The 25,802-nt window shown below is 36.5% G+C and overlaps 1 protein-coding gene across 2 annotated transcripts in view; it reads left to right on the plus strand.

The window, feature by feature from the left end:
• The window catches only part of clstn2a (calsyntenin 2a), a 158,353-nt gene that overhangs the window by 80,595 nt on the left and 51,956 nt on the right, over positions 1 to 25,802 (plus strand). Inside the window, exon 1 of one of the 2 annotated variants that reach the window (XM_086072846.1) lies at positions 15,436 to 15,562. The exons of the other annotated variant lie outside the window; for it this stretch is intronic. Coding sequence (XP_085928972.1) covers positions 15,553 to 15,562 — 10 coding nt within the window. The 5' untranslated portion in view covers positions 15,436 to 15,552. Of the gene's footprint in view, positions 1 to 15,435; positions 15,563 to 25,802 lie in introns of those variants that run through there. 2 annotated transcript variants of the gene reach the window in all.

Below are 25,802 nucleotides of genomic sequence, written 5' to 3' on the forward strand. Positions count from 1 at the left end.
GGATTCTAGAAATAATATTTGTTAAACAGTCATCTTCCAAAGCAATTGTCTTGCGAAGTGAGTCCACCATGTGCTCATTAACTCATTCACTGCTATTAGTTTACCACTTTTTCCACTTTTGTTAATAAGAGTATGAAAACCTAAAAAAAAAAAGTTTTACATTTAGAACAGATAAAAAAAATTTGGGGATTAATCGTGAGTTAATTATTGAAGTCATGATTAATTACAATTAAAATTGTATTCACCTGACGTGATTTCAAAAAAATTAAATAAAAGATTATAAAAAAAATTAGGGCCGTCGGGCGATTAAAATGTTAATTGTAATTAATCGCATGACTTCACTAGTTAACTCACGATTAATCAAATTCTAGGTTAACAAAAGTGGGGAAAAAAGTTTTAAGTTTAACTAGTTAAAATAAAATTTTGACGTCTATAGCCGTCAATGACAGTGAATGAGTTAAATGCTAACATTAGCCAAAAATGTCCACCCTGTCAGCAATCTCACATATCTAGCTGTTATTATCTGTTTTTTGTTAAAGTGTTGGAGCTTGACCAATAAGCTTTTCTAACAGCATAATACAAAATGTAGTGTAAAATGAAGACGTTTCAAAGGCCCCTCCTTTTTATTGACTCTCATTTCGTTTCAATTTGATATGTATCCACTTTTCCACATTAAATTAGGAAGTCATGAAGCAGAAGAAAGCAAATGATGTCAATGCTATATTTAGAGACATTATAAATTGAATGAGGTCAAATTGACATGGAGGGTTAAACTAACTTCAATTCTGCGTGTGCGGCTATTGTCATCGTGACGTGTTGCTGGCTTGTGTCACATTATGAAAGCAGCACGGCATCTGTAGTGCTCCATTAACATCACTGCTGGATGCTTCCAGCCGCAGCGCCGCGAGTGCGGACCAGTTTTGACCAGCTCACGAGCCATTACGCATAGCAAAATCTTTGAGGCAAATATGGAAGCTATGAAATAAAATGGGCTTGACGCGCATGAAAACCTGACAGGTCGGACGTCAGATATTAGCTGGAAAGGTTCTCATGTCGTGAAAATAATGAATTTGCTGTTTAAATGTATCATTCGCAAAATCCAGTGTTGGCTTTAGTTTGGATCGTTTCACTGTGTTTGTTGACAAGCAAGCAACACCTGTCAGTTTGCTTCAGAAGCTGCTAATTAGATTGTTTCAGCCCACAAAGCAGGAGCTGTGAAATTTGATGGAAAAATAGATGAAGCGTTACCGTTACCAGAAGGGAGGGGGGCGAATGGATGATCAAGGAATGGGCGGAAAAATGAACAGATTGAGTCATTTCATGGGCACGCTAGCTAAATTTAAGGAATACTCGTGTTTGTCACACATATAAGCCGCACCCGACTGTAAGCCGCAGGTGTTTTAATGTTCCCGCGACTTTCTTCTCCATAATGAGGGCGCAAATTGTCTCGCTCTCGTTTTGCCTCTCCTACTGTATTTGGGCTCACTTGGTTTGTTTTGCTCTACCTGACGCTCTTGCGCTTCCTTTATAGTGCGCCCCCTTGTGATTTAATGGATAAGCCGCACCTTTGTATTAGCCGCAGGGTCGAATGCAAGAAAAAAAAAGTAGCGGCTTATAGTCCAGAAATTACTGTAGTATATGAACACGATGTATAAGGGTGCATGAAAATCCAAACAAGAGGACTGAAGGGACCGGGTATGTTTTTGTCCTCCCAAAAGCTAGTTTGTTCTTTTACTTCATGTCCTTTGTGGAGTTGTTGCAGTTCTCCAATTGGTGCTTATTATGTGAGCTAATGGCGAGGCAGGTCTGATGCACAACATCAAACAGTCTAGATGCTATTCGAGGTTACGTCTGTCTGGATGCTCTTTTAAAGGCGGACGCCTAAGCGCAAAACACAAAGCAGCCTTCGCATTCCTGGATGACACAATAATTCATCAGAAATATGTTTATTTCACGAGTTATTATTTTTTTTTATTCCACTTCACCTCAATTGGAGGAGATTAAATTAATTATATGAAATACAAGTCTGCTAATAATAATGCTCTTGATTGTTTGACGCTGTCAAATACTCTTCCTGCTGATAGAAAATACAGCGAACCTTGCCATATTCACAGTTATACATTTGCAAATCAAGGTTACTAGTTCACAAAAAGTAACAAAATAATTTAAACTACAATTGAAAAACATTTTCACTAGTGAAAGAAAATAACTAATCGGTATTGGACCGATACAAGCCTTATTTTAAGATATTGGATACAAAAAAATAATAATTGGGCATTAAGTCCTCCTCAGCAGTAGTTGGCGCTATACTGAAGCAGTTTGACACAATCATCATCTCTATCAGAAAGAACGGTCTTTGCTCACAATTTTTTTTAAATTAAATTTTATACAACAAACATAGGTACTCGGTATCAATGAGTAAGTACTCAAAGAGTAAATAGTTGTAGTCGTAGTTTGCAAATAAAGCGGTATCAGACAACCCTAATAAATAAGGGAGTGCTTTTAGAAAAACAATAATTGAAAGTACATCGTATGTTCATAAAACCAACTGTAATTGTTAATTATAGCCCCCAAATTTTTTTTTGTCATTTAATCGTTTGTTTACGAGAATTTTGCTTTACTTTATCACACAATACTTAGTAGTGACTTTTTAAAAACTTTTTATCTTGCATGCGAATACTCCATAAACAAAAACTAAACTAAAACAAAGCATTTTTGAAAAATGAAAACAAATAACTAACAAAGCTACTCTTAAAACTCCATTATTCTCTGACAAACTCACCTTTGCTGCTTTTGTGCTTTTGCCAACGTCTTGTTGCAGAGTTATCGTAGGCCATTTTAAACGGTTCCTTGATTACCAACCGCAAGAATAAATTGGTCAAATATGTAAATCATTCTCTGTTATCACAGTATTTTCTAGAGAATATTTGGCTTTGTTGGATCTCATCATTTTTATGACCTTGTTAACTCTCCACTCGTTTTATATCTGAATTGCTGTATTTTAAAGACCTTACAAGATGAGATTGTTTTAAAAACACACACACACACACACACACACACACACACACACACACACACACACACACACACACACACACACATTTGATGAAATCACTTGGGGGAGGCTGTAACATTTTACCTCTAAATGTTAATTAAGTTCAAACCTCCCCAAATGAAATGTCAGAGAAAAACACATTTACCTCAGAGGTGATGTATTCAAGAGTGAATATCCGTTCTGTGGCGTAGTGATGCTTATGGCTAAGTGAGCGTTTTACATGAGTGGGAGAACACAAGTGAATAATAATGAAGAAGGTTTGATTGCATTGGTTTAGATGGCTATATCTGTCAAACGATAATTTTTTTTAAAAATCAGATTAATCACGATTAATCGCCTAATTAATTAAAAGGCTTTTTTTTTTAATCAACATTTTTTTACGCGCCAAATTTGACGAGCACCTGTAATGGGGCTCTGCGCACGGGAACCGATGTCGCTCGCTCTCAATTAATTTTCTTATGGAAGCAGAGCGACAAGGCGAAAATCGCCTTTCCCCCTCGGCGACACGCGACATTCGTGCATGTGAAAAATTGCACGCATACACATAGACGTGCACGAGTAGGCCCGCGACGCAATACTAGAAGGTTAAAACATGTTCAACTTTTGTCGCTGTTGCCGGGGCTTCAACCAATCAGCGATGGTTTCATTGATGAGCCAATGAACGCAGGGCATGCTACACAGTGGGCTATCCAGCAAAATGGATGAGATAATTTTAGCAGCGTTTATTACTTTGAAAAAAATACAAAATAAAAAAACTATTATTTTGTACGATACTTCACGCAATAATTTTCGTGACGTCAAAAAAAAAAAGAAACGGTGTATGAGAGCTTGACGGTACAGGGTTAATTTGTCCGGTAAGTTTTCTTTACTGTTTTTGTAACAGTTAATAATAATAATAATAATAATAATAATAATAATAATAATAATAGGAAATGGATGGATCTTCATACTGGAATTACGTACTGTAGTGAAATTTCTGTGTTTACATTGCAATGAAAACGTTTAGATTCCCTCCAATTTTAATAGGCAATCAAATCTGTTGTAACACGAGAGTGACACATGTTGCAGCCGCCGTCGACACCTGCGAGGCGACGAGGTACGTATTTCGCTGTCTACTGCACACGCTCATCCTCTTTTTCTAATCAATTAATTACTTGCATAATTTAAAATAGGGAAAAAAAATGACCCAATATTTTGACATGGACAAATATTCTGAAGGTCATACATAAACATTTATTAAATGCTTTACTTTAATGCATTGTAAATATGTTGATTGCTATATATATATATATATATATATATATATATTTTTTTTTTTTTTACTTGTATTGCAGTTGTCGTGTTAAGGTTGCATGTGGCTACTGTGAGAATTATTTGTTAATAAGATAATTGGTGCCCATTTAAAAAAAATAACGCACAATAGCAAAAGAGTCCAAACTGGAGTCGCAAGTGTTTGTCTGGAACAAAGTGAGCTCCATTTGTTGAAATGTCATGTGGCGGCAACTGCCTCATTATCATATCCAGCACATCATTAACTTAACTACAGTGGTTTGTGGGAGCCCAATGAAGGGAAGCCACTGCTTTGTAGCAGCTTATGCCTGCCCTCATTTTTGCATGACCCAAGATATGTATGAGTCATAGGGAGCATCAGCGGCTATCACACTTATGGTAGTTACTCGGGCCCATCTGCTATGCTCAGAATGCTGATGAGTTCTAGAATCTCCCACAGGCTCGTTCGTAATGGAAGCAGATAGGAAACTGCAGCTTTTAAGGCTGCGCTTCACTTTCCATGTGAGCAAATGACACATCGAGATCTATATATGCTGTGTGTGTGTGTGTGAGGGCAACGCCACCGCGGAGGCCTGAGAAGCAGAAGGGGTTCGAATACCCAACCGAGCCTGCGTTGCTATCACACTTGGCGCCAACTGAGAATCAGCCCGACTTTTTCTTACTCCGATGGCTAGGAGCAGCAGGAGAAGCAGATTTGCGTTTTGGACGACCCCCGCGAGGGCCGTGAGAGTTTATTGTTATAGTCGCAATGAATGGGTTCGATTTTAGTTTTCGTTAAATTTCTGTCTGAAATTTTTTTTCGGGACAAAGATTTTTTCGCAGACGAAATTATCACTGGGTCCAACATCACTAACCCCTGACCTCACAAATACTTTTTTCCTAAATGAACTGAAATATACTCACACTTACACGACTCACACAACATTTCCCATTAATCCTACTGTGATGAAATGGTTGCCCTCGAATGTGTAGGCTGTACCTGTATGTTAGTGTTTGCGTGTGTGTAAGGTAATCATGAACAATGAAACACTCTCTTTGAGGGATAATTGAAGCGATGTGATGAAGAAAATTGCTTTTCTTGGCGCAAAATGATTCCTGAAAGAACCTGTTCTTTAACAATAGAGTGACCCCCCCCAACCCCATCCACCACCCCCGCATGAACTGAAATTGCTTAATGAATTGTGCTGTGAAAAGCATCTGAAACTAATCCAGTATTCTTCCGAATTCTCCAGTGTTCTTTCAGTCTTGCAGTGACTTGATGGGGCTTCGATATCTTGACAGGCCAATTAGACGCCAATTTGCATATCTTCCTTGCACCATTTTCCTTGTTCATGTGAGCATAAAATGGGATAATCTGGCTTTTGAACCTGTGTACCACATCAGAGTCACTCAAACAAAAGTCATCATCCGTCTGTGACCGAACCCAGAAAACAGGTGAGCTGTAACGTTCGCATTTCGAGCCCGTGGGCAATTTGATGTCAGTTTCGGTGAACAGCAGGGGGCAGTGCTGCACGAAATGTCAACCTGCTTGGATAGCTGAAAACGGTTATATTATTCCGTGAACGCAAGTATTAATGATAATGCCGTGTTTAGACTAGCGAGGGCACATATTGTTGACTTGACTACCACTTAAACACAAGATGGTGCTTCGCTTTGCTGTCCTTGTTCCTCACCACCTGTCCTGCTGTCTTTTGTATGAATGTTTTAAAACTAGCCATGATCAGACTTGCAGTGGCTAGCGAGGCTCAAGGTTATTGTAGTTAATGACTAATGAAAAAACTCAAACTAAAATTGAAAAATCAGATTAAAAGTAAAATGCTTTAAAAAAAAAAAAAAAAATTTAAACTATGTTTATTGAGCAAAAAATTGCCTTGGTTTTCATTTTTATAGTATCATACAGGAGCTTTCGGGTTCATTTTCAATGTTTATGGTGTTACCATAAGGTCGAACATTCATTTGGGAGTTACAATACTTAATGACTTTTTTTTTTTTTTTATCTTTTACTTGACAAATACTCCATGTATTTATAAAAACTAATACTAAAACTAATTTAAAAATATATTTTTTTTTTAATGAAGCATTCGCAAAAAACTAACAAAATCCCTCTAAAAACTAATTAAAACTGATTGGAAAAACAAGCACAAGTCAAAATGAAATAAAAGGTATCTATAATGAAAAATTCAAAACTTTTATAACTCTGGCGAGGCTAACTGCTATTCTCATCCTCATCCAGCTTTTTTTGGTACTCGAGTCGAAACAAAAGCCCTCGGGAAGTTGACAATTGGAAGAAAGATGCCAAAAACACGATTAGCAGGCTTCAGGCTTTAAACGTCAACATAATAATTTATTGCTTGGGTTTGTTAAAAAAATAAATAAAAAATGGGAAGAGGACCTTGAAAAAATATTCACATATTAAATAGCAATTGCAATATTGAGTGTAAAAATACACAATTCCTTATTGAATTTTTCAAAATTATTCAGCTGTAGTTTTCTTTAATATTTTAACATCTGTAACTGTAAAACAAGTCAAACAAGTACAAGTGTCAATGGGGAGCGCCACTGCCATCTACTGTAGTGGTTGTGCTATTACACTTCATTTTGAACAACTTCCCTGGGTTCACACGTGCCCCCCAGCAGTGGGATCCGCCCCCCTATTTGAGAAGGACTGAGGCACATTTCCCCCCAAATCTTGGAAGAATTCCGACTTCTTCACGGATTGTGACCACTTTCAGCCACCAATTATAATCTATTGTCTTGCCCGCACCGCTTAATCTATAAAAGACAGGAAGTCATCAGAACACTAATGGCAAAGTGGCAACAGAGCATCACAAATGAAAAGGATACTCAAACTGTCAATGCCAATAAAGTTTCTCTCACAAAAACAAACCTTCCACATTGCAAATGTGCTTCCCATCACACAATCAAGTTGAAACTCGCGAATTCAGTATGTTAGTCATCCGCCTTTTATAATAAAATGAGCAATGTCAGCCTAATGGAAGGAATGGACTCAAGATGATGAAACGGCGTGATTTATCAGTGCGCAGCCATTTCCCCCTCTGACGGATGTCATACTGTTTCCTGTCAAGGTGAAAAGACCAAACAGTACATGCTTCAGATGGAGAGATTAACATATGTTTTGCAGAAAAAGAGATTGAAAGATAGAGAAGGAAAAGCCAAGATAAATGAGGACAAAGCAACGTGTCTATTGAAGCCGTCTACAATTCATAGCATGCTTGCATGGATGAGGATTTAAAAAAAAAAATTTCTCTGGAATTTTTTGGAGGGCGATGTGTAGGGGTCATATGAGTAACATTTGGAGTCCCCTTAACTCATTCACTGCCATTGACGACTATAGACGTCAAAAATTCATTTGATTTCTATTAGTTTTTCTATTAGTTTAACTTTTTTTTTCCACTTTCGTTAACAAGAGTATGAAAACCTAGAATTTTTTTATTGTACATTTAGAACAGGTATAAAATGTGTGATTAATTGTGAGTTAACTACTGAAGTCATGCGATTAATTACGATTAAAAATTGTAATCGCCTAATTTTTTATATTTTTATTTTTATTACGTCAGTCATTTTATATCTGTTCTAAATGTATAATAAAAAAAATCTAGGTTTTCATACTTTTGTTAACAAAAGTGGATTTTTTTTTATACTAATAGAAATAGTTCAAATGAATTTTTGACGTCTATAGCCGTGAATGAGTTAATAAAACAACTGAAGATTGTTGACTAATTAAATGTAACCACAAGGGTAGACACGGCCCTTTCAATGGCTTTTATCGAAGAAATGGTAACAAAATAAATACATCATAACATTTATAGACGAGCAGCAGCTCAACACTAACTTCCAACTGAAAGCCTCACACATTTAAAATCACAGATACTACAGTGGAGAACGATATGATCATTTTGATTTTTGATTTTTTAATAATGCTAAACTGGCTTACAAGCTTGGTCATGGAACAAATGAAACTCTTAAGTCAAGGTAGCACCATACATGAAACAGCTAAGCTCTTGTAGAAATTGTACACATGTGCCTAATAAATAAAGCTTTGTGTATTTTGTATAAGGTTGTAAGTTGCTCCAATAATCTAAAACAAACAAACAATTCAGTTCAGGTTCTTCTGTCTACCATCTTTTGTATTGTCATTTCTTGCAAATGAGCTTTCCTATCCATTTATCATGAAAAAGCACCTAAGCAATTCACCTCTACAAAAAGGGTGCCAGGCAGCTGGTAGAGTGTTGCTATTATATGAATTACAGTCCGTCCTCCAGGTCCAATCTACACCTAATTATGGGTCTGAAACACCAACACGCGCGCACACACACACAGCCCAAGAGGCAGAGTGTATATTGCTGGACATGGGTCTCCAGGGTCAATTATGGCAGCGTAATGATGGTAATTGGCTAATTTTCAGCACATTACCCCACTTTATGTCTCATTCGGCAGGCAGTAATTGAGTGAAGGAGTGAAGGTTTGCCCGGCGCTGGATGGTAGATAACAGTGAGGGCCTGGAACGGGGGAACCGCTTCATAAATTGTGTCGGAATGAGCTGCGGTGTCCGTAGACTGAGACCCCGAAGGGGTGGGGGTGGGGGGGGGGGTGACTATGCGAAGCCCTGTAGCTGTCATGTTTGTTTACATTCCATATTTAAAATAGAAGCAGTAGAGGGCTGACCTCCACCAAGGGTAGCCTGTTAACAACACTAAACAAATAGCTCAATTAGCAGGCTACTTGCCGGTTCATGGACGATAGGCCGAGACATGTGGTGCAATTATTAGGTGGGCTCCAGACCATTCATGCTGACCATTATCCATATTGTCACCTGAATTTAATGGCTTCTATTCCTTCATCTTCCTCGTCCTCCTGTACTCAGCGGACACGTCCACAGCGTTCCACAGCTGGGAAAAGGGCCTGATTTTTCATGATTTTGCTTCTTCTTCTTGTTCTCCCTCCTCCTCTTCCTCTTCCTCTTCTTCTTGTTCTTCCTCCTCATCCTACTTCTTCCTGTTCTTGTTCTTGTTCTTCCTCTTCTTCCTCGTCCTTCTTGTTCTTCTTCTTCCTTTTCTTCTTGTTCTTCCTCCTCCTCCTTCCCCTTCTTCTACCTCTTCTTCATCTTCTTCTTCCTCCTTTTCTTCTTCTTCTCCCCCTGCACCTACTTCTTTTTCCTTTTCTTCTTCTTCCTCCTTTTTTTCTCATAACTTTTTGAACAATTGTAAACAGAATTTTCTTCATCCTCCTTTTCTCCTCCTTTTCATTGTCCCCCCTCCTCCTCCTTCTTCCTCTTCTTCCTCTTCTTCTTACTCTTCTTCCTCGTTCCTCTTCTTGTTCTTTGTCTTCCTTCTCTTCTTGTTCTCCCTCCTCCTACTTTATCCTGTTCTTGTTCTTGTTCTTCTTCCTCCCTTTCTTCTTCTCCCTCCTCCTCCTACTTCCTTTTCTTTTCTTCTTTTTCCTTTTCTTCTTCTTCTTCATCTTCTTTTACCTCTTCTTCCTCCTCCTCTACCTCTTCTTCCTCCTTTTTTGAACAATTGTAAACAGAATAGTCTTCATCCTCCTTTTCCTTGTTCCTCCCCTTCGCCCCCTCTGCCATCATGTCTTCTCATCTTCCTTCTTTTCATTCTTCTTCTTCCTCTTCTTCTAAGTCTTCTTCCTCTCCTTCCTCCTCTTCCTCTCCTTCTTCTGCCTCATTCTCCTTCTTCTTCCCCTTCTTTTGTGCCACTCACAGTGCACAGCGAGAACCCCTCCTGAAATTGTCACACCCATTTTTGACAGATACACATTTGAGATGATGTTTGTGACTGTTCGTGAAGTTTTGGACAAAAAAGGGGAGGACAGCTCCACTTTTCCAAAAGCACCGGAACTTTTGAAAGGAAATTTCAAATGAGTGACAGCATAATGGATGAGGGCAGCAAGGCAGCGGCAAAACAGAACCGAGTCCAAAAGCCCAACAAATGTATACTTTCACACTCTTCCAGCTCGGAAAAATGACACATTGACGAATTTGAAGTGCTTTCACGCGTATGTTTTTATTTTTTTGAAACATTCACTTTCTCCCTGGGAAATAATCAGTTTGAACAATTCATCATTCACTGGCATACAAGTGTATAAATAAGTAAATGACTATTAATCATACATTGGGAACACAATAACACTCAACTTCAGCTTTAGCGATAAAAGATGACGGTGGAATATGAGTCACAGATGCACATCACATATCTCACTTTCTAGCATCCATCCATCCATACTTAATTGGATTTAGTAGCAAGGCTTTAAATGCTTTGATAGCATACATTAAATCACAAATTAATTTGGTGAGTTATAGTTGCTTAATTCACCGGGCCAATAAAGACACACTGTCATCTGTATAATAAATACCCTTAGCAATACCACTTTGTTTCCAATGTTGTATAATATAATTGTAAATCTCTCACATGGGTCATTCTATCCGCACCAAAAAAAAAAAAAAGGGTTTTTATCAATATATAATTTTCCAAACCTTTCATCAAGTGCTCCATGACATCACACACCACAACTATAACACCAGGTTGATCATTTTTTGTGGTCTTAACAGCAAGACAATTTAAATCCTCTTACGCGGCATCAAATTGACATAATATCATAAAGATAAGGATTAGCGTCATTATTCATTTGATATGAAATCGTTTGACATCGCTCGGATTTTTAGGGCCCGACCACGAAACAGTGAGGACGCTCTTTTGGACTCACTCTGATTGTTAGAAATGTTGTATGTTAACATGACGGTGCTGCTGTTTTACTGCAATGCAAATTTCAGATCTTGTATTTGACAATATTGTATCTAGCTATTTAGCTACCTATATAGCAATCTAGATCTCTATCTATCTATCTAACTAGCTAGCTGTCTAGCTATCTACTGTATCTAGCTAGCTAACTAGCTATTTTTTGATTTTTTTTTTTTTTTTTGCATGCTGACTGCTTTATTATGTTGGGACAAGCTAAGCCTCAACAACAGCTGCCGTCTTTTTGCTTTCTTCCTGGTAACATAAGCATTCTACGGCAGTCTAACAGCAGCCTCTTTCTGACCTATACTAAGACCTTTATTGACCTTTTTCAATCGTCATTTAACATGATCACAATAGGGACTGTGACTGAGGTAAGGATTCTGGTAGCTCCCTCTTTGGTTAAGCTATTTTGTTTTAGGGACATTTATGGCCAACTTTCCTTTTTTGGCAAAATACGATTACCTGTGCTGTATTTCACTTTTTGCTTTTTGTTGTTTGGCAATGTATTGTACAATAGCAGACTCCAAAGATAAACTGTAATGGAAATTACAACCTAATCTATTGCGATAAATTTCACAGATACTGTATACTAAATCTTTGAACATGTTAAATCAAACATATTTCCCTGTTAATTTTTTTTCACGGTAAACACTCAATTTGATGCATTCCACCCCCCAAAAAAATCTGTTTTCTGAATTGTTCTGCCACAATATAAAATACATGATCAAAATTTGCATTTGACATTTTTAGACAAAGTTTTCAGAAGGGACTTGAAAAAATACTCCTAAAAAAGGCAGCTTGAACAGTGCACACAAATTGTGGACAGGAAGAAGCAAACCATTGGTTCGACTCTCATCATTAAACTCCGCTATATTCCAATTTATTAATTTTCACTTGTCTCGAGATGGATTTTGTGACTCTTTATGCTTTCATAATCTACCTTCAATAAGATCTGAAATGTGGCTGAAGCATTTAGATGCTGTGCAATATCGAAGACCTTGAAGATGATCTCAACAATTCCAATCAATGGCATGACAGAGACGGTCTGACTTTCTGATTCAGTATAATAACTCCTTATAACAAATAGAAGCTACCCTTTCTCCCCCTAAAATAACAGTGTTCAGATGACACCGTAGTAAGTGATTAAACACGACAGGTTCCCATGCGTGAGTTATTATTGCCTGATGGTCTACTATGACAAACGTTAACTAGCTCGCAGAGATCAATGAAAGATGGCACATTGCTTATTATGTTATCGTTGCCAGCAAATCCCAAGTGCGCTGCTCCTCTTCAGATGTTGTCTCTAAATGTACCTTTTGATAAAGACCGCATGTACAGCAGCGTCACTCCGCTCCACTCCAATCCAACGCCCTGCTGTGTCACATGTCGGCTTGATGGTTTCCCTTTTATACATTTCAATAACCCTGCGTTTGAAGGCATAAGGTCTCCAGGGGTTCTTAAATGCCACGTGTCAGATTTGAATAGATGCCAGCGTTCATTTTGACTTGGATGATAGTTATAGTTATTAAACATGATGTGCTCAAGCTGTTTAATGACATTCCCTGTTGAAGTTTGCTGCCAATCTCGACATACAATCAAGAGAAATGCGTGATTTGTGTTTAAAACCACCACATAGGAACGTCTGGTTAATGTCGACAAACATTGCAAAACGCCATTGACCTGCTAACGTTAGCATCGATATTAGCGGTTATAAAAGCAATGGATTTGAACATAAAAATGGTGGAGCAACATGTACACAGATAATATAGCAATACTCGCAGGCATTTATTCGTTATCCTCGATAAAAAATTACAGAATCTTACGTGATAATGTTTATCTTTATTTGTGTCTGCCTGATTGTACAGCACTGCCCCCAGCTGGCCAAAGTGGGCATGAACATTGCGTTGTAGAATCAAAAGGTAGTTTCTTCTTACAATCTCGCATCACGTCACCAAACAAAAATGTCACTAAAAATAAATAATGGTAATCTTGTCTCAATTTACTTGCATATTACTATTACTATTGTGCCTTCTGCCATCTAGTGAAGGGGTTTTAAATGTTTTGCCTATCACAAAGGTTCATTTTTTGTAAGAAATTGGAATAAAGTGTTTTCATGGGTGATATATTCCACGCCCGCCCACGATAGGGGAATTTCCGTGGTAGTTAAATAATAAGGGTAAAAATATTTTTGTCATTAAAAAAAAGGTTTACAAATTTTTGGGATGGACAATTACTATTTTTTTTTATGTAAACAAAAATTGGGGGGAAAAGCATTATCGCTAAACATAGTTCCTTTGACATTGACATGGCAAATTTCGAATCTGTGCAAAACTAGTGACTACCACTGAAAAGTTTGGAGGCACTTAGAAATGTACTTTTGTAAAAAAGAAAAAAACACTTTTTTTTTAATTAATCAGAAATGCAGTCTACAAATTTTTTTCTTTTGAAAATAAGGACATTTCTAAGTGACCTCCAAACTTTTAAACAGCAGTATATAATAGACATTTTCACCAAGTGTTTTCAAAAATGTCCACCAGTCGAAAAAGTAATTATTGTTATTCATTTTTAGTCAAAAACTGTTTGTGTGATTGACCCCACAGAGCATACTTTGTCACTTGGCGTGTCAATGTGCATGTTTTTTTTCTTCTTTTTCTTATTTTTTCCCCCTGTGGCCTTACTGAGGTCATCAAAAGAGCCTCTGACATTTATAAGATTGGAATGATCTGTTTCAGTCTTCTGTCCACAAACACAACCAGACACACAAGAAAATAGATGCCTTTGACAAAACTCTCTCTCGCTCCCCCCTAATTTACAAATATGTGCATATACTGTATATTGTCTATACAGAATGCATGCATAAAAATTCTCCACACGCACACATCTTAACTGTCAAATTCAGCTTTCTCAAAAAGCCATTTCGCTGTCAAGTGCTGACACTTGCACTGTCACAAGTGGCTGCATGCGCATGGATCAGTGAGGGCGGGGCGGGGGAGAGGAGCGAGCGGCGGCTGTTGCTAAAATATGTTGTACTGTAACAAGCTTCTGGCTGGGTATTGATGGAATTTGTTGAGTTTGTCGATTTCAGTTGTGGGACTTCCTGGCACATAAATTGTCAACTTTTTTTTTATAGATTATATGACTTTGTTAGTTAACAAAATCAACGTTTAATGCTGTCGATTTGTATTTATTTATATTTAGAGTAAATGCATCTTTCCAGCTATAGGGGGAGCTATGGAGTAAAACATTCTTTCTTCCTGACAATTCACATATTTGCGAAACCACTGAAGTGATATTATTATATTAAGTTGTTGTCCAAAAATCACTCTTCAATTACTCGTTGTCATTTACAGGTCTTTACTGTCGAACTTTGCATTTTGATGCCTTGTTGTACGACCCCGTATGAATAATCTTTCATTCAGATCGTTCTCAAATGAAACCAGTGCTACTTATGACAATCAGGCTTCAGAGGGATTATTAAAGTGCCGCACACATCTAATTCAATTTAATTAGTTTATCTAATGAATTGTTATTCTGCAGAACTTCAATGGATTTAGTTTAAAGTGATTAATTAGACCGCGTGCAGATAACAAACCCCAAGCTGAATGACAGTGATAATAAATTCAAGAAATACAAAAATGGCAGCAAAATGATAAGCATATTGGGGATAGCATAGGGCGTGGAAATATCGGGAATTACCGCAGTATTCTGGCATACTGCCCGGCTTGATTTTTGCATATACAGTCGCTGCTCCCTTTTTTTTTTTTTTTTACTATTCTGACTCGATTTGAGATGCAAAATGGCCGTTAAAAATAAACAAGGCAGAATGGGTCACATCATTCTGGCCCGTATATTGACACTCAGTTGTCTCAGTGTGACGTACTTGTACAAGGGTGCATATGCGTAAAAGAGCGCAGCGCCTGGAAGTATTTGTATGTGTATTAAAATATTTGTCTGGTTAACATGCATTCAATTTAGTCAAAAAGCCCAGCTAGGCAGCGTATTAACACCTTTGCCTTTGTTACTTCACTGCCGCATGCAAAGCGAGTTTAGCATGTGGACGCTCGGCTGGCCCGGAGACAACAGGTGAGCTTCGCGCTAGCTAGCTGGTATAACACAATACAGATGGAATTTATGAACCAAAGCAAGAAAAACACCCTGAACTTTACCGTTGGCTGGGAAGAATCCTGAAGTTTAAGTGAGCTTTTTTTAAACAAAAAAAACAACAACATTTTGTCAATTTTGGATGTAATTCCAAGGTTGGCCACAAGGTGGTGGCACACTATTGTTTTACACTGTAAATTTGAAAGAAGAAGACTGGAAGCAGGAAGTAGGTCGACAGCATTTCAAGATCAGTCTGGTTTGTGTTAAAAAAATCACATTTTCTTTAATCCTACAATTGATGGATGTAGACTAACTTTATGACATACGTCTTTGGGAATGATTACTGGTACGTTATGAGGTAAGTTGTTTGGAAATAACGAGATGTTTACTGATTGTTTACTGTACACAGTGACTCATAGATGGATTGGTACACTATAACACTGTAGGCTAAACAATATGTCCTTCTCATCTATAGCTGTGTTTCTTATTTAAAAAAATTGATTAAAGACCTTAAATTAAGTACCGTTAATTCTATAAAAACATGCCAAGGGAGTCTTTAAATAGGCTATTTTATTGAGCAAATTTGACTTATTGTGGGTGTGGTCTGGAACGCAGCACCCACGTTAGAGGGGGGTTTACTGTACACCAATTTGTATTCTTTTTTTTAAAAGGTTAACTGTCTAGCAGGTGCATTAATGACCATATATCAGCAGAATTCACCTCTTTTTTTTTTTTTTTGGGTGGTCGCATGATGATTCTGTGAGAAAAGTTAACCTGAGTGTGCATCTTAGTGCGCTGGCACGCGCGTTTCTGTGCGAGGTGTCAGTTTGTCACATTGAGGTCAAGCGGTTGGTGAGACAAGCTCCCAAATGCAATTAAGGAGGTGACCTATTATGTGAGCGAGCCAGCTGAGACTGATGAATTGCTCTCCTCAACTCACTCTTTCCACTGACAAGACACCCACTTTTGTTAACAAGCGTATGAAAACATAGAATTTTTTTTATTGCACATTTAAAACGAATGAAACTTGTGATTAGTCGTTAGTTAACTATTGAAGTCATGCGATTAATTACAATTTTAAAAAGATTACCGCCTGATGCGATTAAAAAAAATATTATTAAAAATTAGGGGCGTCAGTTGATTACATTTTTTTTAATCATAATTAATTGCATGACTTCACTAGTTAACCCACGATTAATCACAAATTTTATATCTGTTCTAAATGTACAATAAAAAAAATTCTAGGTTTTCATACTCTTGTTAACAAAAGTGGGAAAAAATATTAAACTAATAGAAATAATTCAAATGAATTTTTCACGTTTATAGCCGTCAATGGCAGTGAATGAGTTAAAAGTGACATTCTTGTAAGTACTTCTAAAACGGCCATTTTTCTTGACGTGAAGGGACAACAGTGCTGTGGGTGTCTTGTCAGTGAAGTCATGCGATTAATTACAATTTAAAAAAAATTATCACCTCTTGCCTCTAATTTTTAATAATCTTTTTTTTTTTTTTAATGAATTTATGGCAGTGAATGAGTTAAAAGTGATCAATTGGTTGATCATCATGCTGTGTTTTTCATCATTTAACCAAATAGTCCATAGTGAAATGTGTCCACCAGACCTTAACCCTATGTAGGATGAGAAAATCTTCCCACAAGAGTTGAAACGGTTTGCCGCATGGCGTCGTCATTAATTATGACTTTCGGGATGTGAGCAGATCAAAGCACAAGTCCGGCAGTGGCAAAAATTTCCAGCGCCAAGGCTAAGCTAACTTTTTAAATATCTTATCCTTCAGTCAATTTAATGCCCTCATCACGACCTCGGCAAACCTTGAGATGAGAGAGAAAATCCTGTTTAAGCCCACAGTCGAATGGCTTAGCAGAAAGCCTTCATTTGTTTTCAGTCTTCTTTTGCCTCTCCCTAAAAAAGAGACTGACATATAGCGGTTGTGTTATTTGCGAGAAATTTGATATTAAAAAATATATAAATAATCATTCATCCATTATGCGAGTAGGTGGATAATTATAGTATAATACCAACCAAGTATTATAGATTGCAGTACATGCTCTAATACAAAAAAAAAAAAATCTGCCTCTACAATTTGCACAAATAATTATTCAGGATTATACCAAGCAAACAAATGGCAATTAACCACGTAACCTTATTAACGGAGAAAAAATTTGCATGTGTATCTTGCTTGTGTGTGTTCTGTTCAGTCGGAGTTGGGAGATATTCTGACAGTCAGTAGAGAGATGATGCGTGCGTCTGTCATTAATTAAATGAGAAGATGTGGGGTGAGCTTAGTTCAGGGAATGAAGGAATCAAAGCTTAAGACCGTCTGATACTCAGCCTGGGAAGCACACGCACACACACGCGCGCCTCATAATTTTCAAGCTTTTGATGCATTTGCTTAAAATTAATGCTTGCAGTATAGTACCATGTGAAAATCTTATAACACCATTTGATTTTGGGGGGGTTTGTTTTAAAGTATAGAACGTCACTTTGTAGAGCAGAAACATAAATTCAGATTTTATTGTATTTATTTTTTTAAAAGAACAGTGGTTCTCAACCTTTTTCAGTGATGAACCCCCTGTAAAAAAAAATTCTAGTACCTCTTAACTAGCGCAAAGCATTTCTGATTGGGGGTGGGAGGAGTTAATATTGCCTGATTTATTAAACTTTTGAACTCTATTTGTATTTATGTGGTCTCTCGAACTATTTGGAAATAAAAAGATATAACAAAAAAAAAGATCATGAATTTAATTATTATTTATTAATTATAATTTGTGCACATAAAAAATATTATCAACGTTGACTCATTCACTCCTAGCCATTTTCACTGAAGCAACCCCCTTCGCTCCCGGCTGTTTTACTGGATTTTGACTGATTGCAAGGCCTACAGAATATTGTGTTCTATTGCTATAAAAACATGGAACCTACCAAAAGAAAGATTAGAGATTCTTCTTTCATAAAGAAAAAAAAGTATATTTATTACTATTTCCGTTTTGCAGCAATTAGCATTAGCATTTTGTGTTTTTCTGAATATTTTTTTCCTGTCAAAAATTATTCAGAAACAGACTGAAAAAAATTAATCAGGAAAAAAAAGGGGGGGGCAATTATTCAGAAAAACAAGGAAAAAATATTTAAAAAAACAGAAAAAATAATATTAAAAAAACCTGAAAAAAATTACTCTGAAAAACACCAGCTGTTTTTCGGAGTAATTTTGAAAGTCACTTGGTACAGACTCGCTAATAGCGGAAACGGACACTTTCCTGCATACCTGTGCGTCTGTCATTAATTAAATGAGAAGATGTGGGGTGAGCTTAGTTCAGGGAATGAAGGAATCAAAGCTTAAGACCGTCTGATACTCAGCCTGGGAAGCACACGCACACACACACACGCGCGCCTCATAATTTTCAAGCTTTTGATGCATTTGCTTAAAATTAATGCTTGCAGTATAGTACCATGTGAAAATCTTATAACACCATTTGATTTTGGGGGGGTTTGTTTTAAAGTATAGAACGTCACTTTGTAGATCAGAAACATAAATTCAGATTTTATTGTATTTATTTTTTTAAAAGAACAGTGGTTCTCAACCTTTTTCAGTGATGAACCCCCTGTAAAAAAAAATTCTAGTACCTCTTAACTAGCGCAAAGCATTTCTGATTGGGGGTGGGAGGAGTTAATATTGCCTGATTTATTAAACTTTTGAACTCTATTTGTATTTATGTGGTCTCTCGAACTATTTGGAAATAAAAAGATATAACAAACAAAAAAGATCATGAATTTAATTATTATTTATTAATTATAATTTGTGCACATAAAAAATATTATCAACGTTGACTCATTCACTCCTAGCCATTTTCACTGAAGCAACCCCCTTCGCTCCCGGCTGTTTTACTGGATTTTGACTGATTGCAAGGCCTACAGAATATTGTGTTCTATTGCTATAAAAACATGGAACCTACCAAAAGAAAGATTAGAGATTCTTCTTTCATAAAGAAAAAAAAGTATATTTATTACTATTTCCGTTTTGCAGCAATTAGCATTAGCATTTTGTGTTTTTCTGAATATTTTTTTCTGTTTTACTGAATATTTTTTTCCTGTCAAAAATTATTCAGAAACAGACTGAAAAAAATTAATCAGGAAAAAAAAAGGGGGGGGGGGCAATTATTCAGAAAAACAAGGAAAAAATATTTTTAAAAAACTGAAAAAATAATATTCAAAAAAACTGAAAAAAATTATTCCGAAAAACAGAGCTGGTGTTTTGTTTTTCGGAGTAATTTTGAAAGTGACTTGGTACAGACTCGCTAATAGCGGAAGCGGACACTTTCCCGCATACCTCCATATGCAATAAGATGGTCATGTTTACTTACTGGCTCTCAATAAAGGAATGAATGTGTATACTGTACTGTGGTTTGTTCTCTAATCTCTGAGGGTAAAACCCCTTTAAAAAAATATTCAGAAAAACTGAAAAAAAATTATTTAGAAAAACAGGGAAAATTTACTCAGAAAAACAGGAAAAAAATATTCTGAAAAACTGAGGAAATTATGTATTTTTTTTTAAAAAACTGAAAAAAACAAAAAACAAAGCTCCCCCAAAACATTTGTGAGAAAAACAGGACTTTTTTTTTAAGTGAATGCAATACGCTTCCGTACAAAATGACTAGTTGCGCATTTTGATTTAAATAATAGATTACGCATTTTTTTAATTGTCTTTTACAGTTTGGCTGAGATGAGGCCATGGTGCTTTTCACCTCAGCGCAGTGTAGTCACAGTCACAGTGACATAATCCCAACCTTGATTAGAAGTGATACTTCACATTGTTAACTACTAAAAGCTGATTAAAGTGGATGTGTCCCACAGGCTAGGCGCTAATTGGGAAAGCAGCTTGTCACTCCAAATATAAAGGCAAGGCTTCATTCCTCAGCCAATTTGCTTCAATGATGTTACAAGAGTTTCTGTCCATGGAGGCTATGTCATATTCATTTTGGGGCTAATGATACACTCTGTTCTGCTTTCCCTCCCAAAATACAGTATTGTACAAAAGTATCTTGTTTTGATTGCTCTTTTTAACAGCAGTGATTTTAATGCACACAACAGTAATGATAAATACTGTATTTCTTCAAATAGTGGCATCCACTCTGATGATGCCGCGTCTCGATTATTTTATTATTTACTCCAAATAGATGCCTCCTCTCTGCAAAAGTCTCTCAGGTAAATTAAAGTCTGCCTTTATTCTTCATTTCTCCGTACGTATTTTCAATAATACTCTTTTTTAATCACCCGTCTTCCATTTTCATTACAACATTGGGGATGGGGGGGGGGGGGGGGTGGCGGGCAAAAATATGAATTGCCTCTTCCCTACTATATAAGACCTTGAACACTGTTTATCATTTATATCACCCTGCCTACACCCCAAAAATGCATCTTCTCTTCGCCCTAGTCTGCTGCCATACCACTTTAGAGCGCCTCGTTGTCAGCCGGGAGTGCACGCACATCATTCGGAGAGAGGAAGGTGTGGGTGGGGGGGAGGAAACATTGGGCTTGACAGCCAGCATGCGGATGGGGCTTTGAGCTGGCGTGGCCGCTTTAGAGTGCCTCGTTGTTACGGCGTGGAAAAGCCGTGATGACTCTGTGGGATATATTCAGTAGTTTTAAACATAGGCACAAGAGAGATGCTAAATGAAGTAGCAGTCATTTTTCCAAGTCGTATGCTGCATTCAAGGAAGGTGGGAAGTTGGGCATATCCCACTATCCGACCCAAAGCATTCAAAGCGAATGTTAAATACAAAGATGGCTGATTCAGATAAATTGTTTGTTGCTCTGGTTAACACGGTCAGTCATCGGGTTACGTAAAGTTACTTGTTTTGAATAACTAGATTAATGTTACAATGTACAATAACTAAATAGATAAATATGTTTGTAATCGTCTACGGGCTTTGCGGTCGTTGAAGTCGGGGTCCTTTTTCCCCGCCGACTTCACAACTCGGATTTTCCAGTTCAAAGGGCTGTTCCTATGCATACTTCCTGGTATGAACCACCTTCCTCAAATGCAGCAATAGAAGTAGCATGTAATTGACAGTTAAGTGGGCATGATCCCAGCTCTTCCTTTTGCTGTATTTTATATGCTTACTTTTTTTTCTTCTTTAAATCATTCAAATTTGGCAGGGTTGTTCACAACATTCTTCTCTGTCAAAGTTGCAAAACATTAACTTTCATTTTAGAGGGACTTAGGTCATTGTATTTGTGGAATTGTTTTTCAACTCATTCACTGCCATTGACGGCTATAGACGTCAAAAATTAATTTGAACCCTTTCTATTAGTTTCACATTTTTTCCACTTTTGTTAACAATAGTATGAAATCCTAGATTTTTTTTATCGTACACTTATAGAACAGATATAAAATCAATCTGTGATTAATCGTGAGTTAACTACTGAAGTCATGCGATTAATTACAATTTAAAAATGTAATCGCCCCTAATTTTAACAATCTTTTCTTCTTTTTTTAAATTAGGGGCATCAGGTGATTATTTTTTTTAAATTGTAATTAATCACATTACTTCACTAGTTAACTCGAGATTAATCAGGAATTTTATATCTGTTCTAAATGTACAATAATTTTTTTTGTAGGTTTTCATACTCTTGTTAACAAAAGTGGAAAAAAAGTGAAACTAAAATAAATAGTTCTAATTATTTTTTGACGTCTATAGTCGTCAATGGCAGTGAATGAGTTCATTGAAATTAAAATCAATTATAGCAAAACCTTACCCCCAAATGACTGCTTTACCCTTAAAAAATACCTTTTACTCTCTGCAGTTGAGTGGCACACTAAAATAGTGTAGAGGAAAAGGAATTGATGACATTAAGATTTCCATTTAGATTTTACTAGCAACTACCTTCAACTTTACATTACATTACATTAATTACATTATATTACATTTGCTGTTCACTGTCTTGAAAATGCTGAGCTACTTTATATTGCACAAGTACAAGTTTGTTTTGTTTGTTTGCTTCTGTTTTGTGATTTTTTAAAATTAAATTCCAATTAGCAAAAAAAAGAAAGAAAAGACATTGTGGAGTCAATGTGAATGATTGTGAATTCAATTTTGTTTATTCGTAATCTACCGTTGACCTTTTTTTTGCACTCCATCTCGTATTGCTAAAATGTGGATTAACTCTTTTTCTTTTTAAATCATTTGAGTATGTGGGCTGTTGGTTTGTACATACTTATGCTGTCCTTTTTCACTTTTCCTGTCAATTTAACCTAATTTGAATTCAATGCTTATTGACAGCTTGACATTCTTTGTCACCGCAGCTCTTTGGAGGGCCATTTAATTTTACATTATTGTCATTAGCCCGAGGCCAAACCATTCCGTTATTATGTTGACTTTAAAAAGCAACCCTTTACCTTATGCTTTACTGGCCCAAAGATTAGACTGGCTTTCATCCATAAGTTTCCACTGAGTGCATTTGAAGCGTTCCCTCGGGGGCGAGTGCTGAGAACCAAGCTAAGTGGCAAGAAATGAAACGTACGCGTGTGTATGCATAAGTACATGTTTGCTGACTCAGTAGGAGGCGAGATGAAATCTCCAACATTTACATATACAACCACACATTCCCCACTTATTCAGTGCTCTATATCTCCTCCTCTGCATAACTCAATTGCATTCCACTGTAAAATTGAGCCAAGAAATATTTGCTACAACGGATGGAGCAGATAATGGATTTGCATCCATCCGCAAAGTGTGACACGGAAGTAACTTTTCACTGCTAGCCACAAACTTTATGTTGCGTTGTTGTCACTGTTTTTTAAGAGAAATTTTACACTCTTTCCTTTTCCCATAAGTATGTTTATGTGCAAGGGATCACAGTGTCGCTTATCGGCCGTCTTCCGCGTGTAAACATTACAACCTGCTCCCAAACTCACCTCAGACGGGAAAATGAGGAGCAAACGTCCTTAAAAATGGCCATGAAAACTGCAAAACTTGAGCTCACGGGAATGCTATCTTTGAACCCTGGGGGTACGTTTTAAAGAATCAAATCAGGTGAAAAGAAATTCTGTGAGGAAATGCATAAAATGGCCTTGGATGGATTGTGTGATTTAATGGTAAGGAACATGTCTGTGTGTCTAGAATGGGAAGGAATGTACATGTTTGAGTACTCAAATAGTAATGCCAAATTGAACACACCTGCTCCCTATTCACACATGAGACCATATAATAGTAACATGTCACATGACACTGGGGAGAGAAAATGACTATCAGGGGTGTAACAAAAAAAAACGGTTTGAACCAGAAAATCGAACCGAATCGTTCCACTTTGAAATATATCTAAAAACGTATTGAATCGGCTCTGATCAGAAAGATATATCTTTTTGACATGTTCATTCAAATGTACAGTATAAGTGACAACAACAAAAATTCACGACATCATACCCTCTCAAACTGAGCCGGACTATATCAAATTGAATCGTAATCCCACTGAGTCTTGTCAAATCGAATCATTCCACTTTCAAATCGAACCGTCCTTGAATCGTATCGCAAACCATAACCAATTGAATCATTTGTGAAAAGATGCAAATCCTTACTAACTGTGCCCAATTTTGACATTTTCACTTAGGGGTTTACTCACTTTTGTTGCCAGGGGTTTCGCTTTTGATGGCTGTATTTTGAGTTACTTGAGGGAACAAAAATGTACACAGTTTTCATTGTGTCAATGTGTAATTTCTTCATTTTTGTGAAATACTGTAATTAAATGTTTAAAAAAAACCTCACAGATTAAATGCCAACGTATTGTAGTTTCAAGTACTGCGAGGCTCAAAACAAAATGTTTCCACATTTTAAGATAACCAACATCAAAGGCCCTGAACTGAGGTTTCATAAGTTGAATTTTCTTATTTTAAAATTTTGCAGAATCTAGTAATTAGATAAATAAGAGTCTGAAAACGATCAGACAAAATTGCAGTATAGCTCTTTATTGTAAGCATTTTTTTTCTTGTAAAAGATTAAAAATTGAAATTACTAAACTCATTTTTCCTCTTGTCAGTATATGCACTACATGCATAGTAGTCTAGTGGTTGAGTGTCTGCCCTCAGATTGTGAGGTTCTGGGTTCAATCCCTGGCTGGGACATATCAAAGACAATTAAAATGAGACATGTTATCTTCTTGCTCAACACTCAGGCTAAGATGGCCAACTGTAAATGAATACGCATGGAGTTTAAGAAAAATATTTCTATATATTACAGCTTGAAAAAGACAATATTACTTGTTTTTAGTTAAAAAATAAAATTTTCAAGACTGCTGTGATTGATATTGGCCTAGTATTATTTTCTTATTTTTACAGCCAGGTAAATTTAAGTAAAATGTTCTTGTTCTGTTGGCAGATAATTTAGCTTATTTGAAGTAATAATGTTCTTATTTTACTTTTTGCAATGGTGGCTCCCTGTGGATCTCTTAAAAAAATATATATATTTTTTTAGATGAAATATTCTTTAAATGAATTAATGATTAAATAATAAAAAAATAAGAATAATTATATATATATATATATATATATATATATATATATATATATATATATATATATATATATATATATATATATATATATATATATAAAAAATGTAACATTCCAAATGTTTAAGTTGTCAGTAAAACAGAGACGGAGTGGAGATGAAAAGTTTTTTTTCTAAAAACCTAAAAATGTCAAAAAAGTGACCATAAAATGTCCAAAAACAAAAGAAGAAATCTAAAAAAAAATTGCCAAAAATGTCAGAAAATTGATTGCATAAAAGGAATGAAAAATGTCAAAAAATTGCTATAAAATGTCTAAAACCTAATATAGTCATAAAATTGCCAAAAATGTCAGAAAATTGACAGAAAGGCACAAAAGTATAAAATGTATGTAAAATGTAATAGTATGACAAAATACAACAAAAAAAAAATAATCCAAAAACGGAAGACAAAGGGTCGAAAAAAAGGAATGTCTACATATTGGATGCTGCATATTTTTCTGTTCTGGTGCAGCTCTAATTAGCTCTTGGGCCCTCAGTACATAAACTAACACGAACACACTGTTCCATTCACACAATGTTCAAATATTTTGCATCTCCAGATAGATTTTTGGTTTTCATAGTAAAGGTTACTGGCGCCTGATTTAGACATTCGAGCATTCTTGGGAGTTTATAACACTATCCAGCCTGTTTTCCATGTTTCACAGCTGAATCTAATGATCAGCTAATCAGCTAAGCTTTGCAGAAGCCTGATAACGATCCTGATCATGAATCAGGTGTGTTAGTGAACTTGAGCACCCCTGTCTTACAGTATACGGAGGACAGCTCTTCTTCAATGACACCACTGGACTTGATCAGATTAGATATCGTAGCCACAGGTTAAGGTTCAAATAACCTCACGTTTAACGTCACATTTCTCAGGTTGTCCTAATAAGCCATTTGTAGTGTATGCTACCGAAAGTAGCCATCGCTATTCTCATGTAATTACTCATGCTTGGTCCCTCAGCTAAAATATATACACTTGGCTCGCCGACCGCTTCGTACTTCGTCGCAGTGCTCCATAAATTTCTTT

This window comes from Leptonotus elevatus, chromosome 1 (genome assembly GCF_054856555.1).
Source record: "Leptonotus elevatus isolate MCC_2025b chromosome 1, RoL_Lele_1.0, whole genome shotgun sequence".
NCBI classification, from domain to species: domain Eukaryota; kingdom Metazoa; phylum Chordata; class Actinopteri; order Syngnathiformes; family Syngnathidae; genus Leptonotus; species Leptonotus elevatus.